This window comes from Pan troglodytes, chromosome 16 (genome assembly GCF_028858775.2).
Source record: "Pan troglodytes isolate AG18354 chromosome 16, NHGRI_mPanTro3-v2.0_pri, whole genome shotgun sequence".
Lineage (NCBI taxonomy): Eukaryota > Metazoa > Chordata > Mammalia > Primates > Hominidae > Pan > Pan troglodytes.
In genome coordinates this window covers 65,268,724-65,286,049 of record NC_072414.2, presented here as the reverse complement: position 1 = coordinate 65,286,049, position 17,326 = coordinate 65,268,724, and the positions used below count along the sequence as shown (strand labels likewise).

The 17,326-nt window shown below is 45.9% G+C and overlaps 1 protein-coding gene and 1 long non-coding RNA gene across 21 annotated transcripts in view; one reads left to right on the top strand and one right to left on the bottom strand.

Annotated features, from left to right (window-relative positions):
* The first annotated feature begins 667 nt into the window (after positions 1-667).
* Positions 668-16,521, top strand: LOC134808553 (uncharacterized). Its single transcript, XR_010151785.1, has 2 exons — positions 668-912; positions 15,608-16,521. It is a non-coding gene; the product is annotated as an uncharacterized LOC134808553 (long non-coding RNA).
* The window catches only part of NEO1 (neogenin 1), a 252,978-nt gene continuing 250,045 nt past the window's right edge, over positions 14,394-17,326 (bottom strand). For all 20 annotated transcript variants that reach the window (XM_016927160.3, XM_063795256.1, XM_063795258.1 and 17 more), the window contains one exon: positions 14,394-16,983. In XM_016927160.3, coding sequence (XP_016782649.1) covers positions 16,900-16,983 — 84 coding nt within the window. In that variant the 3' untranslated portion in view covers positions 14,394-16,899. The remainder of the gene's footprint in view (positions 16,984-17,326) is intronic.

Genomic DNA, 17,326 nt, shown 5'->3' with positions numbered 1-17,326 from the left:
AGTGGGCATGTGTGCTTTGCTAGTGGAGGGGAGAAACGCAGGAGTGGGGGAGGTGTGAGACCCTTCCCAACCCCCACTGCCAGGGCTGGCTGAGGAGGAGGGTGGTGAATGTGCACCTGGGCTCCATCCAGCTAGATAGAGGGGGATGCCGTCTTAGGTAAGCTCTCAGAAGTGGGAGGGTGGCTGGAGACACAAGGTGACTGGGTAAGGGGGAGGGCATCAGAGGGTGGCCGAGGGGTGGGGGAACAGCGCTGGGCTCCTGTGTGGGTTGGTGGGGGCCCGAGGGCAGAGGCAGCATGTGGGGCCTCTGGAAGGAGGCAGGGCACGGACTTCCCACTGCTGTGCCTGTTCGGGGCTAGGCCTGGTCCCCGGGTGGCCCCCTTCCCCACCCCTGTCTCCAGAGGGTTCCTCCAGGCCCTGGGACTTCGCGGGGTCGGGCAGAGGCCCCCTCCTGGGGTGGCGACGGGCGACTGGAAAAACCAAGTCCCCGCAGCTCCCGCCGGTATAGGGAGTGCCGTGTCTCCCGCCCTAGGAGGGGAAAGTCCTCGGAAAAGGGCAGGAAACCCAGCCGTTCCCCATCACCGCTTGCCAGGGGATGCTGTTTCCATGGCAACTGGCCTGGGAGTCCCGTTGCTAAGGAGGCGGCTCAGCGGGCCCTGGCGTCCCCATGACAACTGCCCCCTGCGGCCAGGCGTTGGTGCTTTCTTGGGGACCCCGGGAGTGGCAGAGGCAGGGCGCGGCCCTGTGCTGCGATCACCTCCCCCGCATCTGAATGGCTGAGGCCTGGCCTCTGGGGCTGTGGGGAAGCAGTGGGGACAGGCCCCGCTGAGAGGAAGCCTGTGCGGGTGGGGCATTCGCTGCGGGGTCCTCAGTCACTGTCTCCTCTGTTCCCTGATGCGGGAAGGACACCTAGTAAGTACCTCCTGTGCGCTAGGCCCTGGGTCTTTCCTTTGCTGTCATCTGCCCAACCACCCCAGAGGTCAGAATTTCCCTCAGTTACAGTGAGCCAAAGGGAAAGGGGCTCAGAGAGGCAGGAATTTGCCAGCCCCGTCAGCTAGAAGAAAGGAGCGGGGCTGCACACCCAGGTGCCGGGTACTCAATCTGGTCTCGTCCCACTAGAGCCTTAGCAAGGGCTGGCGGTAGGAGCTGTCTGTCCCTGGTGCAGGCAACAAAGGGTGTGTTAACTGTAGAGAATTTTTAAAAGACGGTAAAAGTGACTAAATGTCAGTTTGCTTCCTCTGATCACCATGTACCAGCAATTCAGACAGTGTCAGTGATAGAATGCTCCCAGCACAGGGGCAGACAGCTCCTCCACCCCACCACGAGCACCCTATGCGTCAGCCCCAAGGGACACCTGCTGTGCTCGTGCTGCTGGCGCTGTGGGAAGGCCTGAAGGCACTTTTTCTCCCTAGTGGGGCTAAACCCGACTGGGATTTTAAAGGGACAATTGAAAGATGCGTAAGATCCCTACCTGGACTCCACGTCTCTTCCCAGCCGCTACTCCTCACTCTTCCCACCGGAGAGCTGTGTCCCCTCCCTGTCCTCATTTCCTCCTCCACCGCATGGCTCTGACAATTTCTGATGAATTCACCTGCCCACATTGTGAAATCCAGGGCCTCCTTCCCAGCCGGCGTCCTGCTGTCCTCTTAGCAGGGTGTGACCTCCTCCACCAGGCCCTCCTCAGCACATGGGACCCCATCCTCTGCTCACTGCTTCACCTTTCTCAAGCTCAGCCTCAGCTTGAAGGGCTCTTCTTTCTCCCAAAAGGTTGGTGCTCCCTGGGCCTCTGGCCTTGGCCCCCGTCTTCTCACTCCAGATGCACTTCCTGGGGTTAACCTCACCTAGGCCTGTGGCTTCCCCAGCCTGGAAGCAAAAGCTTCCCAGAGTTCCCCTACCCCAATTCAGGCCCCCGCATGCCCTGAGCCTCGGCCTGGGCAGCTGCTCCAGGGTCCCTCATTTTCTTCTGACTGACCACGGCCCTTTTATTCTTTCTTGGGTTTGCAGCTTCCAGTGCACTACAAAGCATACCTTCTCCTCCACCTGCCCCCCTTGTTGATTTTGCTGCTTTAATTTTCTTTCTCTTGAGGGTGGAATATTTCGTACCTACTGAAGAGATACATTATGTAAATCAGATATAAAAAATAATATCAACAGCCATGTACCAATCACTCAGTTTAAGGAATGGAACATAAGGAATGGAGCATAAGGAATACCTTTGAAGGCATCTATGCTGTTGCCCAAGTGTGTCCCTCTCCCTCCCTCCAAGGAAAACCTCTCACCTGAATTTTATCATTACTTTTCATGATACTCTTTCTATAGAAACAAATGACTCTAAAGAATGTATTCAGTTGCACACCAAGGTGGGGAGTGGAGATTGGAAGTAGCTGCCTTTCTGGCAAGAATTTTTATCAATAATATTGTCCAGAATTGCTGATGTATGGTGACAATAAAAATCAGATTTTGGTCAGTTTTATTATTCTTTTCTTTACAAACAGTGGGCCTTTTTATTACCTGCATTAGGGGTGGGCCATACCCACCATCTTCATACACCACTGAATATATTTGTAATTTTAAAACTTTGCATAAATGGTATGCTGCATGCATTCTTTAATAATTTGGGTTTTTTTCATTCAATACTGTAATTTTGAGATCCTGTCAATGCATGGATAGTTCGTTTTCATTGCTGTATAGCATTCCGGTATATGAATCGTCCACCATTTACATATGTGTTCTTCCGAACATAGACATTTCAGTCAGTTTTCATTCCTGTGATTAACAGGACTGCTGCGACAAACGTTCTTGTTTGTGGCTCCTGAAAAACATGGTAAAAGGATCTCTAGGCTCTATATCTAGGAGTGGAATAACTGACTCACAGAGTAAATTAATCTTCACTTTACAAGATAATGCCAAGCTGTTTTAAGTGGTTCTAACAATTTCCACTCCCACCTGCAGAGTATGAGAATTGCTCTTGCTTCATATTCTTGCCAACAATTGGAATCATCAGGCTTTCTTATTTTTCCCAATCTAGTCATATCTACTTGTGTTTTAATGTGCAAATCCCCAATTACCAGTAAGGTTGGATGCTTGTTCGTATATTCATTTGCTGTTTGTGTTTCCTTTTCTGAGAAATATTTATTCACATATTTTGATCAATTTTCTATTGTCTTTTTATTGATTTGTCAGAATTTTACACATCTTTTTGGAAAACTAAATCCTTTGTCCACTATATTTATTGCAAATATCTGTTTATGGTTTGTATTTTTGCTTTTTTTGGAGGGGTGTTCCTTGATAAACGAAGCTTTACACTTTAATGAGGTCAATTTTGGCTATATATATATATATATTTAATGTCTAGTACTTCCTTAGTGCCTTTTTTGCTTAAGAAACCTATCTTACCCTGATGTTGTAAAGATGTGTTCTATATTCTTTCTAGAAGTGAAGTTTTGCTTTTCACATTTAAGTCCTTACTCTACTTGACTTTGGTGTGGTGTGAAGGCGTAGTTCAATTTCTTTTTTGCCGCATATGGATAACCAATTTTTCATACATTGTTTCTTGAATGAGGCTTGATTAATATGCAATACAATGTCACGTCTCTATCATATCTGGGTCTGTGTCGAGGCTCTCTATTCTGTACTATTAGCTTATTTGTCTATCCCCATTCAAACAGTCAATTGTCTTAGTTACACTAGCTTTATAAAGTATGTTGATATAGAGTAAGTCCCCCACCTTCTTCTTCTTCTTCTTCTTCTTCTTTTTTCAGATGGAATCTTGCTCTTGTCACCCAGGCTGGAGTGCAATGGTGTGATCTCAGCTCACTGCAACCTCCGCCTCCCAGGTTTAAGCGATTCTCCTACCTCAGCCTCCTGAGTAGCTGGGACTACAGGCACCCACCACCATGCCTGGCTAGTTTTTTTGTATTTTTAGTAGAGACGGGTTTTCACCATGTTGGCCAGGCTGGTCTCAAGCTCCTGACCTCAGGTGATCCACCTGCCTCGGCCTCCAAAAGTGCAGGGATTACAGGCATGAGCCACCGCACCCGGCCCCCCAGCTTTTTCTTAAGGAATGTCTTGGCTACTCCAGTCTCTTTGCACTACCACAGACATTTTAGAATCTGTTGAGGTACATGAAGAGTCCAGTGGGCTTCTGATTGAAATTACATTGACATTGTTGCGGAAATGTGTATTCCCATGGATGAACAGGGTATAACTTCCCACATTTGGGTCTTCTTTAATGTCTTTGGTATTAATGAGCACAAACAGCCCCAACAGAAAAAGCCACAAATTTCAAGGTTTAAGACAATACAGGTTTATTCCAGCTTGGGTAAAGTCCTGTGCAGCCCAGGCAGCATTTTCCTCACTGATACCAACTTGAACTGAACCCCCATTCTCCAAGATCACTGTGGGAGAAGAAGAGACAACTAGATGAGATTCCCGCATCTGAACTACATCTCTCAGCAGTGAACATCACTTGCTCTTATATTCCATTGTCACAAGGCCACAGCGTAACTGCAGAGGAGGCTGTGCTGTGTGGGAGATCACCTGCAATCTTTGCTGGGTATTAACTGTCCCTGCCAATTCTTTCAACACAATCTTATCATTTTCTTCATGAAGGTTTTTGCATTTCATTACATTAATTCCTAGTACCTTATATTTTTGTTGCTAGTGCTAATTCTATTTTCTTTCTTTTCTTTTTTTTTTTTTTTAGATGGAATCTCACTCTGTTGCCTGGGCTGGAGTGCAGTGGTGTGATCTCGGCTCACTGCAACCTCCACCTCCTGGGTTCCAGCAATTCTCCTGTCTCAGCCTCCTGAGTAGCTGGGACTACAGGTGTGCGCCACCACGCCCAGCTAATTTTTGCATTTTTTAGTAGAGACGGGGTTTCACCATATTGGCCAGGCTGGTCTCGAACTCCTGACCTAGTGATCCACCTGCCTCAGCCTCCCAAAGTGCTGGGACTACAGGCTGAGCCACTGAGCTTGGCCTCTTATTTTCTTTATTGAGGTATAACTCATATGTATCAAATTCAGCAATTTTATGTGCACAGCTCAATGAGTTTTGACAGACAGTACTACAACTACCTAAACGAGTAAGTCATAGACTCTTTCCATCACTCCCCAGGTTCCTGCATGGTTCTTTGCAGTCAATCCCCTCCTCCCACTCCTGAACCCTGCCAGTGTGCTTTCTGTCACTAAAGTTTTGACTTTTCTAGAATTTCATATCAGTATCATCATAAAGCATATGGTCTGTGTCTGATTTCTCTCCTTTAGCCTAATGTTTCTGATGGCTATGCCATAGTTTGTTTATTCACTCACCCATTCATGAACATGGAATTGTTTCCAGTTTTGGGCTATTAAGAATAAAGCTCCTGTGAAAATTTATGTTCAATTCTTTATCTGGGTGTGGATTTTCTTTTTAGGTAATTATTTAAATTGACAAAGAAAAATTGTGTAAATTTATCATGTACCACGTTTTGAAATATGTATACATTGTGGAATGACTACGTTGAAATAACTAAACTGACATACTTATCACATTACCTCACATACTTTCCATTTTTTGTGGTGAGGACACTTAAAATCTACTTCTGTCATTTTCAAGATGGATGTAGATTTTTGTTTATCTTAATACTCAAGGAATGGCATTGCTGGGCTATTATATATATATATATATATATATATATATATATATATTCCTTTTTTTTCTGTTTCTTTGAGATGGAGTCTCACTCTGTTGCTCAGGCTGGAGTGCAGTGCCTCGATCTCGGCTCACTGCAGCCTTTATTTTTAGTAGAGACAGGGTTTTGCTATGTTGGCCAGGCTGGTCTCGAACCCTTGTGATCCACTTGCCTCAGCCTCCCAAAGTGCTGAAATTACAGGAGTGAGCCACCATGCCTGGCCTGATAAATATATTTTTAACTTTATAAGAAACTTCACAAGATTCTTTTCCAAAGCTGGAATACTCTTGCATTTCTCCCGGCAATCATATGAGAGTTTCGGTTACTTCATATTCATGCAACACTTGAAGTTGTCAGTCTTGATTTTTTACCATTCAAGAGAGTGTATAATATTAATTCCTGGATTTAATTTGCATTTCCATAATGACTAAAGATACCGAGCATCTTTTCAGGTGTTTACTTGCTATCTGTATATGTTCTTTGGTAAAGTGACTGTTCGAATATTTACTCATTTGTTTTTGCTGAGTCACTTTATTGAATTGTAAGTAATATATTCAGGATATAAGTCCTTTATAAGATATAAGTTTTGCGATTATCATCTCCTAGTTTTTGGCTTGCCTTTTCAGTTTTTCGTTTTTTTTCTTTTTTTGAGACAGAGTCTTGCTCCATCGCCCAGGCTGGAGTGCAGTGGCGCCATCTTGGCTCTGCAAGCTCCGTCTCCCGGGTTCATTCCATTCCCCGGCCTCAGCCTTCCGAGTAGCTGGGACTACAGCTGCTTGCCACCACACCCAGCTAATTTTTTTGTATTTTTAGTAGAGACGGGGTTTCACCGTGTTAGCCAGGACGGTCTTGATCTCTTGACCTCGTGATCCACCTGCTCGGCCTCCCAAAGTGCTGGGATTACAGGCGTGAGCCACCACGCCCAGCCTGACTTTTCACTTTTTAACCATGACTTTAAGAGAGTAAACATTTTTAATTTTGATGATATCCAACTTACCAAATTTTTCTTTCATGATTCATGCTTTTTGACAAGGGAATTAAAATGGTACACTAGAAAATATCTACTTAACAAAAAGAAGGCAGTAATAGAGTAATAGCGTGACAAATAAGACGTAAGACATGGCCGGGCATGGTGGCTCACGCCTGTAATCCCAGCTCTTTGGGAGGTGGGTGGATCACCTGAGGTCAGGAGTTCATGACCAGCCTGGCCAACATGGTGAAAACCTGTCTCTACTAAAAATACAAAAATTAGCTGAGATCATGCCACTGCCCTCCAGCCTGGGTGACAGAGTGAGACTGCATCTCAAAAAAAAAAAAAAAAAAAAAGACACAAGACATATAGAAAACAAATAGGTAAATGGCAGATGTAAATCCTACCTTACCAGCAATTACATTAAATGTAAGTGGATTAAACACTCAGTTTAGAGGCAGAAATTGGCAGAATGGATACAAAACCATGATCCAACTGTATACTGTCTACAACAGACAGATTTTGTATTCAAAGATGCAAATATGTTGAGAGTAAAAGGGTGCAAAAAGACATACCAAGCAAACATTAGCTGAAGGAGAGCTGGAGTGGCTATACTATTTAATAATATCAAAGTAGGCTTTAAGACAAAAATTATTACTAAAGACAAAGAACATTTTATAATGAGAAAAAGGTCAATCCATCAAGAAGATTAAACAATTATATGTATATACCTAACAACAGAGCCCCCAAACTCCTAAGCCACCATGGTGGTACATGCTTATAGTTCCAGCTACTCACGAGAGTGAGGTGGGAGGATCACTTAAGCCCGGAGTTTGAGTCCAGACTGGACAACACAGCCAGATCCTGTCTCTCTCTAAAAAAAAAAAAAATTATATATATATATATATATATAAAATTAGGAAGAGTTTGTGAAGGATTGCTATTAATTGTTTTCTAAAGCTTTGGTAGAATTCACCAGTGAAACCACTGGGTCCTAGGCCTTTCTTTGCGGTAAGTGTTCTTTATTACTAATGTAATCTGTCTACTTGTTATGGATCTATTTGGATTATACACACACACACACACACACACACACACACATACTCATGAAGTGAATCTGACATAATGGAAGGGAGGATAGACAATTCAACACTCATAGTTGCAGACTTCAATACTCTACTTTCAATAACTGATAGAACAACTAGACAAAAGATCAGCCAGGAAATAGAAGATTTGAACAATATAAACCAAAGAGAGCTAAGAGGGATCTCTGGAACACTCCATCCAACAACAGCAGAATATGTATTCTTCTCAAGGGCACGTGGAACATTCTACAGGACAGACTATCTGTTAGGCCACAAACCAAGTCTCAATAAATTTAAGAGGATTGAAATAATATGAAATATATTCTCTGACCAACAATAGAACAACATTTAGAAATTAGTAACAGATATTTGAAAAATTCACAAATATATACAAATTAAACACATATGTAAGTAATCATTGAATCAAAGCAGAAATCACAAAGGATATTAGAAAATAAGTTGAAGCCAGGTGCAGTAGCTCACGCCCGTAATTCCAGCACTTTGGGAGGCCGAAGCAGGTGGATCCCTTGAGGTCAGGAGTTTGAGACCAGCCTGGCCAACATGGTGAAACCCCATCTCTACTAAAAATATAAAAGATGGGCCAGGCCTGGTGGCAGGCACATGTAGTCCCAGCTACAAGGGAGGCTGAGGCAGGAGAATCATTTGAGCCCGGGAGGCAGAGGTTGCAGTGAGCTGAGATCATGCCACTGCACTTCAGCCTGTGTGACAGAGCGAGACTCTGTCTCAAAAACAAACAACAACAACAACAAAAAACCCCGAAAAAAACAAGTTGAGATGAATGAAAATGAAAACAAAAAGATAACGTACCATTCCAAAAACATGGGATGCAGCAGAAACAGTACTTATAGGAAAATGTAGAGTAGTATGCTCTGATACTTAAAAAAAATCCAATCAATAACCTAAACATTCACCTGAAGAAACTAGGAAAAGAAGAACAAACTAAAAGCAAACAGAAGAAAGGAAATAATAAAGATGAAAGCAGAAAAAAATAGAATAGAGAACAGGAAACCAATATAAAAAATCAGCAAAATCAAAAGTTAGTTCTTGGAAAAGATCAACAAAATGGGCAGCCTTTAGCTAGACTGACAGAGAGAGAGAGAGAGAGAGAGAGGAGAGACTTGCTAACATCAGGAGTCAAATAAAATATATTACTACCAGCCTTAAAGAAATAAAACGGATTATAAGAGAACACTATAAAAAGTTGTATACCAACAAATTAGATACCCTAGATAAAATGGACAAATTAGAAACAAATTACCAAAACTGACTCAAGAATAAATACAGAATCCGAATAGATCTATAACAAGTCGACAGATTACATTAGTAATAAAGAATGCTTCCCACAAAGAAAGGCTCAAGCCCCAATGGCTTTATTGGTGAATTCGACCAAAGCTTTAGAGAACAATTAATAGCAATCCTTCAAACTCTTCCAAAAAATAGACAAGGAGGGAACACTTCCCTTATTCTATGAGGCTAGTATTATACTGATACCAAAGCCAGACCCCTCCACTCAAAAAGTACAACACTCCCCCCTGCAAAAAAAACTACAGACCAATATCCCTTATGAATATAGACACAAAATTCTCAACAAATTCTCAGGGAAGATAATGATCACTCATTTACTTATTTTTTGATAAGCGTCAGTCAGGCTTCCCTCTGGTTCTTAGTATTAGGCTTTTCCCCGAGGAAACCCCAACCTCTTTTTTCATCTACCACTTGGGTCAGATTTTCTGTTCCTGTTACGGACATCCCTTACTGTCTTTGGAGCAAATCACTGAAAAGCATTTTCTGTTGTAATTTATCCAGTGTTGGAATTTTTCCTGCTTTTTAGATTAGTTCAAGCAATGCTGGAAGAAACTCCTTTCTTTGGTGAATTCGTCCATCATTCTCAGTGTCACCTACTTCGTGACACGCAACTCTCCAGTTAGGGTTGGAAATTCCTTCTTTACTTTACCAGATCACTTTGTTTGGGTCTCTTAGCACTTTTCATGTTCTTTTCATGAAATTACCATTTCATGAGTACTGTCGTACTCATTTTGCATCCTCAGTGCCTGGCATATAGTGGGCCTTCAGAAGTATCTTAGGAAACAACTGAAGATTTCCAGCTTCTTGGGTGAGGAAGACCCTTTTCTGACTGGCCGCAAATATTCCTTCTCTCATCCCACCTGCCCACACTGAGATCTCTCTGGCTTTGGTTACAGTCAATTTCCCTTCTGTGTGTTAGTCTAGAATGTTCATTGGCTGATTCTCCTTACATATCATGGGCAACTTTGTCTGCAGGAGCCTGATCCATAATTTTGCCTTCAAAAGTAAATCCTGGCTCTTTCCTCTCCAGAAAGCCATGAGCTGCCCAGAATTCTCGGCAAGACCTGGGTTTTGAGTTTACAAAAGGAACCACTTTATTCTTGTCTCACTAGAACTGACCCCAAGCTGTGGTATCTGGCCAGCCAAACTTAGCTTGACTGGGCCCAGTACTGCCCTTGCAGTGTTCCAGGAATCTGGGGGACCAGCTCCCTCTCTCCCCGAAAGCCAGCTAGCCAGACCTGTGCACCCTCCATAGCCTTTGCACTGGCCTGCTGGGGCCTCTGCACTGAATGCAGTGACAGGAGGCTGAGCACAGGAGTGACATGGGATGGCTGGGATCTGTACTGATGGCCACGTGAAGCAGGCAGCTCCACAGCTCTGCAGTGGCCTCCTCCTTCCTCCAGAAAGATAAGCCTCACATTACACCCTAGGCTCAGCTCAGCCTTAGTTCCTCTGCAAAACCTTAAGTATATGCTCCTAGGAGGAATTAGGGCTTTGTTAAATTCCCTCAGTACCGGGCCATGATGTATTATTAGTTACCTGATTTCAAGTCCATCTGCCTCACGAGGCAAGTTCATTTAGTGAAGACCTATGGTGTGCTGGGTGCTCGGGTGGAGAATCCAAGCACAGCTGCTTTCCTTAGCGAGGTCGCAGTGTATTGGCGGAGACAGAAACGTGAACAAGAATGATCAGGGGACTGGATGGTTAGGCTGGGCCTTCAAAGATGAATAGATATGACCAGACAGAGAAAGCCAGTGGTCAGGGTAGGGGATAGAGAGAAATTGAGGCAGAGGAAACAGTAGAGGCCAGACATCACGGCTTATTCTGCAAGTGTAAATTGCTGTCAATGGTTAGGGCCAAATTCGGGTGAAGGGGCAGGTTAGTGGGAAATAAAAGGGATGAGGCAGACAGGGCCACACTGGAGTCTCTACCGTAGGGCAGGTGCTGGAGCTCTCATTGCACAGTGCTGAGCAGCGGGGAAGCATCAGATTTGCGTTAGAAGCAGCACCTGAACACTTGTGTGGAGGATCGCTCCCTGATTGCTGGTGAGACTCAGGCAGGGGGCTTAATTAGTAGTTTGCCTACCAGACAGCAAAGAGCTGCTCTGGGGGACCTCTGAGAGGTAAGAGCTGGCAGGATTTGCTGAGCAATGTGCTGTGGTGTTGAGGGAAGAATTTAGAATGGCTCCCAGATTTCTCCTTTGGGCAACCAGGTCCACAGAAGGCAGACCCCATTAGCAAGCGGCTGACACCTAGTAACAGGGTGATGAGGCTTTGCTCCAGGACCCTGAGGAGGGAGAAATTGTAAACCGATGGCAACCCAGACACAAGCTGAGGTCAGTCTGCCTCTTAAAATCTGGATTAGGCTGATTGGAACCCACATTTCTTGACCTGTGTCCCCCTTTGCCCCCTGGACTTCTGAGAGTTCTCAGGTTTAGATTCTTATGGTCACTTCTGGCCCTCAGCTCCTGCTTCTAGCGAACGAATTCCATTCATGGGTCACCCGTGCCATGCCAGACTCATGGCCTGCCCACCGCCATGTTGGCCCAGATGCTGTTTTCTTCACTGGGGGAGTATCCAGTAACACATTCAAGGCCATGTGCACACAGCAGATGTTACATGAGATTTGGGGAGCTGGAGGGGGTTCACTCCATAGAAGTGCAAATAGGGCAAGATCTTCTCATTTGGCCGGGCGTGGTGGTCCACGCTTGTAATCCCAGAATTTTGGGAGGCCGAGGCAGGTGGATCACGAGGTCAGGAGTTCGAGACCAGCCTTTCCAATATGGTGAAACCCTGTCTCTACTAAAAAATACAAAAATTAGCTGGGCATGGTGGCGGGTGCCTGTAGTCCCAGCTACTCTGGAGGCTGAGGCTGGAGAATCGCTTGAACCTGGGAGGCGGAGGTTGCAGTGAGCCGAGATCACGCCACTGCACTCCAGCCTGGGTGACAGAGTGAGACTCTGACTCAAAAACAACAAAACAAACAAACAAAAAGATCTTCCCATTTAAGAAAGGTCTTTGAACACCTTGAGGCCAGCCAGTTCCCACTGGGGTGCTTTCCCACAGAGCCCCTCATTCTTGCACCATCTTGTTGATTATACCGGTTGCGTGTCCCCTCCACCCCGAATTATTTCAGGAAATCCCGAATTATTCTTGTGCTATAGAGCAGCAGGTATTCCCACCAACCTTTTGGAGCTCAGCTTTAGGTCCCTTTCATTTTACAAACCAAGTTCCTAATTGAGGAAAAGGGCGTCTTGAGATGAATATCATCCACCATGCTTAGAGGGTAGTGGTAGTTTTAAGCAGCACTTTTCCAACATTATGTACATTTAAAAGATTATTAAAAACAAGTATTATTTTCTTTCAACTACTGTCTCCTACCTCTTCCTCCTGCACCCCTGGTGAACTCCCTCCTTTGGTAGCTAGGAACCCTAGGTTAAGAATCGGGTACCTGCTGTCTGGGGTTCTTCTGTCTGTGGTTAGCGGTGGTTCCTCTTGGCTCCCTGGTTCTCCAATCCCTGCCCATGGCCCTGTCATCATCAATTTGATGGCTTGCTTATTGCTTGTCTCCAGTCTCTCCTGATGGTTCTCCCCACTTCTGGCAGGAAGGTGGCTGCAATTGGGAGAGGATGGATGGGGCAGGAATGGGGTAGGGGAAGAGGTGTTTCTTCTTCGTATAGAGCCTTGTCCATATGCTCATCTTAGAACAAATCTGCAAGATATTCTTGTGTTAGTTCCCAGCTTGAAGTTGGTCATGAGGCAGCAGCATTGTTTCTTTTTCTTTTTTTTTTTTTTTTGAGATGGAGTTTCACTCTTGCCCAGGCTGGAGTGCAATGGCATGGTCTCTGCTCACTGCAACGTCCGTCTCCCAGGTTCAAACGATTCTCCTGCCTCAGCCTCCCAAGTAGCTGGGATTACAGGCGCCCGCCACCATGCCTGGCTAATTTTTGTATTTTTAGTAGAGACAGAGTTTCACTATGTTGGCCAGGCTGGTCACGAACTCCTGATCTCAGGTGATCCGCCTGCCTCTGCCTCCCAAAGTGCTGGGATTACAGGCGTGAGCCACTGGGCCCAGTCCAGCATCGTTTCTCATGACTGTCATCTTTCATCTTTCACGTTTACCCCAGGAGGCCAAACGGCCATGGCTGCTGAAATGGGAGTGTTCTAGCACCAGAACACTGGGGACCTACTAGGATCCCTGTCAGGAGGGGGCTTCTTGTGCGTGTGTGTGAAGCCTTTCAGCACACTCCAGGGCATGAGTCCTCGTGACTGTTTGTCTATCCATCCAAGAGACAAGCATCTGCTATTGTCAGAAACTGCCCCTTGCATTAGACATTCAGAAAGGAGTGAGAAATAATCTTGTCCCCACTGAGCCCACAGGGCCCAGGAAAAGACTCAAACAAATCACGGCAAAATGTGCCAAGAGCTCCACCTAGGGACGCACAGGAGGGATAGTAGCAGCAGACGCCCGGCACTTAAGACAGAATGGCAGTAAAGAGGACACTCCAGGCAGACTGAGAATGGCCTCACTGGTAGCTTTCTGTGGCCACACCCCTGGTACACAAGGCAACATTAGTCTGGACCTGGAGGCTGTGGCAGACAAGCACCAACCTGCAGCTATGGGAGCACGGACTTCATCCTGAGCCCAGTGGAGTGTGGCTAATGGGAAGGACGGGATTTGGGCTTCCTAAAGTACACTCTAGCCACAGAGCAGATGAACAGCGGGGCAAAGGGAGCAGTGAGGACACTGTGCTCTGTGTTTAGCCCTCATTCTATTATTGCAAGCTCAGGCCTCTGGCTGCTGAGGTCACCTATTCCCTGGCCCAGACTCTGGGACACCACGAGGAATCTTACACAGTGAACACAGTAAGGTGAGGCAGCCTGGGGCAAGCGGGCATCCCAGGAGACATCTGCTCCAGCTTCAGGTCCCTATGAGTGGTGGGGCTGGGAGTGGGGAGGCCAGGCCCCACGTGGACAGTCAGTCTGCCCTAACAGAATGCGCTGCCGCGGCAGGGACATGGCCTGCACTCCATTCAGGGACGGCTGCCAGGGGCCCCCTCTGATTCCTCAGGCCACTCAGTCCCTGCAGGGCAGCAACAGGGGGATGGGAACAGGGACAAGACTCATTTTTGGTACTGGTAGACGGTCCAAACACCTCCTGCAGCCTCCTGGCTCACCTGCCACCCTTCCCTGAGTCTCCTCATAGACTACTGGCTTTACAGTTGTGAAGGCAACAGTGAAGTCAGTTAGAGGCTGGGAAGCAGGGGGCCCCAAAGTTGTTTTTTTTTTTTTTTTTTTTTTTAAGGACAAAGGAAAATAACTGTTTGACCAGACCAGAGTTTGATTGGATTAAAAAAGTGTATTGGATTTCCAATACTAAATAAAAACATGAAATCGTTTTTAAAAAGCCATAGAGTTTACAGCATCAACTACAGAAAAGGCCAAACAAGTGTGTACAGACGCCAGTCCCAGCAGCCCTCCGGGCCCCTCCCGCAGGCAGTGCGGCGACAGACACAGGTGTTCCAAATCCCCCCGAGGAAGCTGCTGAGCGGCAGCTCAACTAGGACACTACAGGACACACAATGGTTTAGTTTCAAAAAGCACAGGAAAATGTAAGAAATGTATTAAATTGTGAAAAGGTGCAATACAGAATAGTTTTCCTTTTTCTTAATTTTTTAAAAAACCCCCAACTTTGAACAGTTATTTTATTTAAAAATAGGCCCCTCCCCCACCCGCCCCAATTCTGTGGCAGTATCCAGGTACCAAGGCCCTGAGGTAACAGAAGCAGTCAGGGTTCGTGGGAGGAAATGCCCCAAATACTGAGCATGTTCTTTGGGCAAAAGGTAGTTTCTGGGGAATCTGGCCCCCTGGTGGCCAGAGTGCTGGGACAGCTCTCTTCAGGATCAGTTTAAGTGCACTGGTTTTCCAGAATCCCGCCTGGCACCCCCATGTGACCAGCGAGCTCGGCAGCAGCAGTTCCTGCATTGCACCTTTCATTGCCCCCCAAATCATAAATACAAAGAGTTCATCTTGTAAAAAAGCAAGTATGTGACAAGATCAAACATGGCAAATCCCCAAGTTCAAAGGCAGGTGGCCTGGGGTACCCACTGGTGGTTTCAGCAGCTGATCTCTTCTTGGCTATAGAACTGAAGCCCGATTTACTGTCTACACTGCCTTCCACGCTGTCTTCTGGGGATCTGTTGGGGAGTAGGGGAAGATGCCTGAGCGTCAGTCGTGTGTTTTCCATTATATATTCTTAATATTAAAAAACCACACACCTCAGCTCCTTACCTTTTTAGGAAAAAGAACCCAAGAACTATGTGCAAAGGCAATGGCTTCCATGTGTGGCTGAGCGGCTGGGTTCACCTCAGACAACTCCTGTGGCTTCATTCTCATCAGGGCTTAGCTGAGCTGCTGGGATGGGGGGGTGGCAGCTGTTTCCGCTGTCCCTGTCCCTTGTTACTTGAAAAATAATATTCAGAAAGATGTGTGGAAGCCTCAGGGGGCACTGCAGCTCTGCCTTGTCTCATTCCTGCTAATGCTTTCTCTGAAGGGGCTCTGAAGTGTGGAAGAGAGCGCTGGACTGGCTGAAGACTGGAACTAGAGAGAAGAAGGAGTCGTATATGGAAACAAACAAGTTCCTTCCTTAACCTCCAACTTCCTCAAAGAGAGCCAATAATAGCAGCAGGAAAGGGTCTCCATCCTTGCTTTCTGATTTATAGAATGGGGTCAGGCTCTTACCCTATTCTGTGTGACTCAGGCAATTAGAAATACAACACCTGGCTCCTCAGCATGGACATTCTTACCAGGCTATGACCAAGACATCAGGGCCGCTAAATCCTCAAACCCATCTATTGCACAGAAGAATTTTAAAACCAGATCCAAATCAAACTCCAGTTGCAACGTAGTGACAATAAGGATGGACATGCCAGGAAAGGACAATAAAGAAGATGCTTCCATTCTCTGCAGGCTTCTGGAAGAAAGTACAATGACAGAAACATTCACAGGACCTCAGCAGCCCCTCCATTTCCTATTACCAACCCCCAGCCCCCCACCCCGCCCCAATACTGAAACTGCACAGAAAGCAACAAACAAGTCTTTTCAATGTTACATTTCATTCAATTCAAATAGATCTGTAATCTCACAGTGATGAGAGGAAAGAGTCAGGCCTTTAATAATTATAATAAAAAAAATAAAAAAAGCTTACAAACAGCAATGCAACATTTCCTCCCCCTCAGAGTGATGGATTAACAGCTGGTAGAGGATGCAATGACTCAGAATTAAAAAATAAAAATGAAACCAAAAAACAAGCCAACTCCAGGAACGACCCACACTGTCAAAGACTTTCCATACATAATTGGAACAAGCAGTCAAATGTCAACCACTTGTGGAGAACACCAAGGACTTCCTTGGTTTTGGATGGCGTTTTTGTTTTTGAAGGTAAAATAAAATAAGACACAAATAAAATTGTACATAAATGCCAATGTCTACACTCCATAAAGGTGATGCAGTCACAGCACAAAGACACGGCCTGACCACAAAGTGAAATGCAGGTTGCACTTCTCGCCTCTTCCCTGGACACAAAATTTTGGCCCATGGTGCCCAGTCCTGCAGAATATCAGCAGGCAAAGGGAAGCTGCCTCGACACAGGCTTCTTCCAGGCTGACCAGGGGAAGGCAGGTGGCCATGCCTGGAGCCAGCCCTACACAGAGGTGCTGGCCAGTCTGCTGGCTCATTCTGTGTTCTCAAGTGCTGTCCTCTCGTACTCTGTACAATTCCTTGTTTTCAAGGGTAAGTTCCAAGACTTCCAGACTCAGGTTTGAAGTCATGTCCTGGTGAAGGTCGTCATGCTGTTGTGATAGCGTTTAGGTCCTTCATTAGTCCTTCCAGGTGGGCCATCTCTTTGGTCAGCTCATCTGGTTCATAGCTCTATGGAAAAGAAAACACTGTTACTGGGCTGGATCCAGGGAGCAGCCCAGAAAGGAGAGCCCAGAGAGAGGCCAAAGCATCATGTGGTCAGTAGTCAAATGGCCCCAGAAAACTGGCTACTAACACGCAGGGTGGCTCAGAAGAGTGGAAAGTAGCAGGATAGACCCAAGGTCACTAGGATCCCGTTTCCTGATAATGCACAATGCCTTTCTCCCAACACATACTCCCCAGGGTCATAATGACTTCACAGGCCAGAAGGCCCACTGCTTGCCCCTTCTAGGTCTCTGCCCCAGTCAGCACAGTTGGTATGTCCCTGGATCTCTGGGCCCCAAGCTTTCCGCTT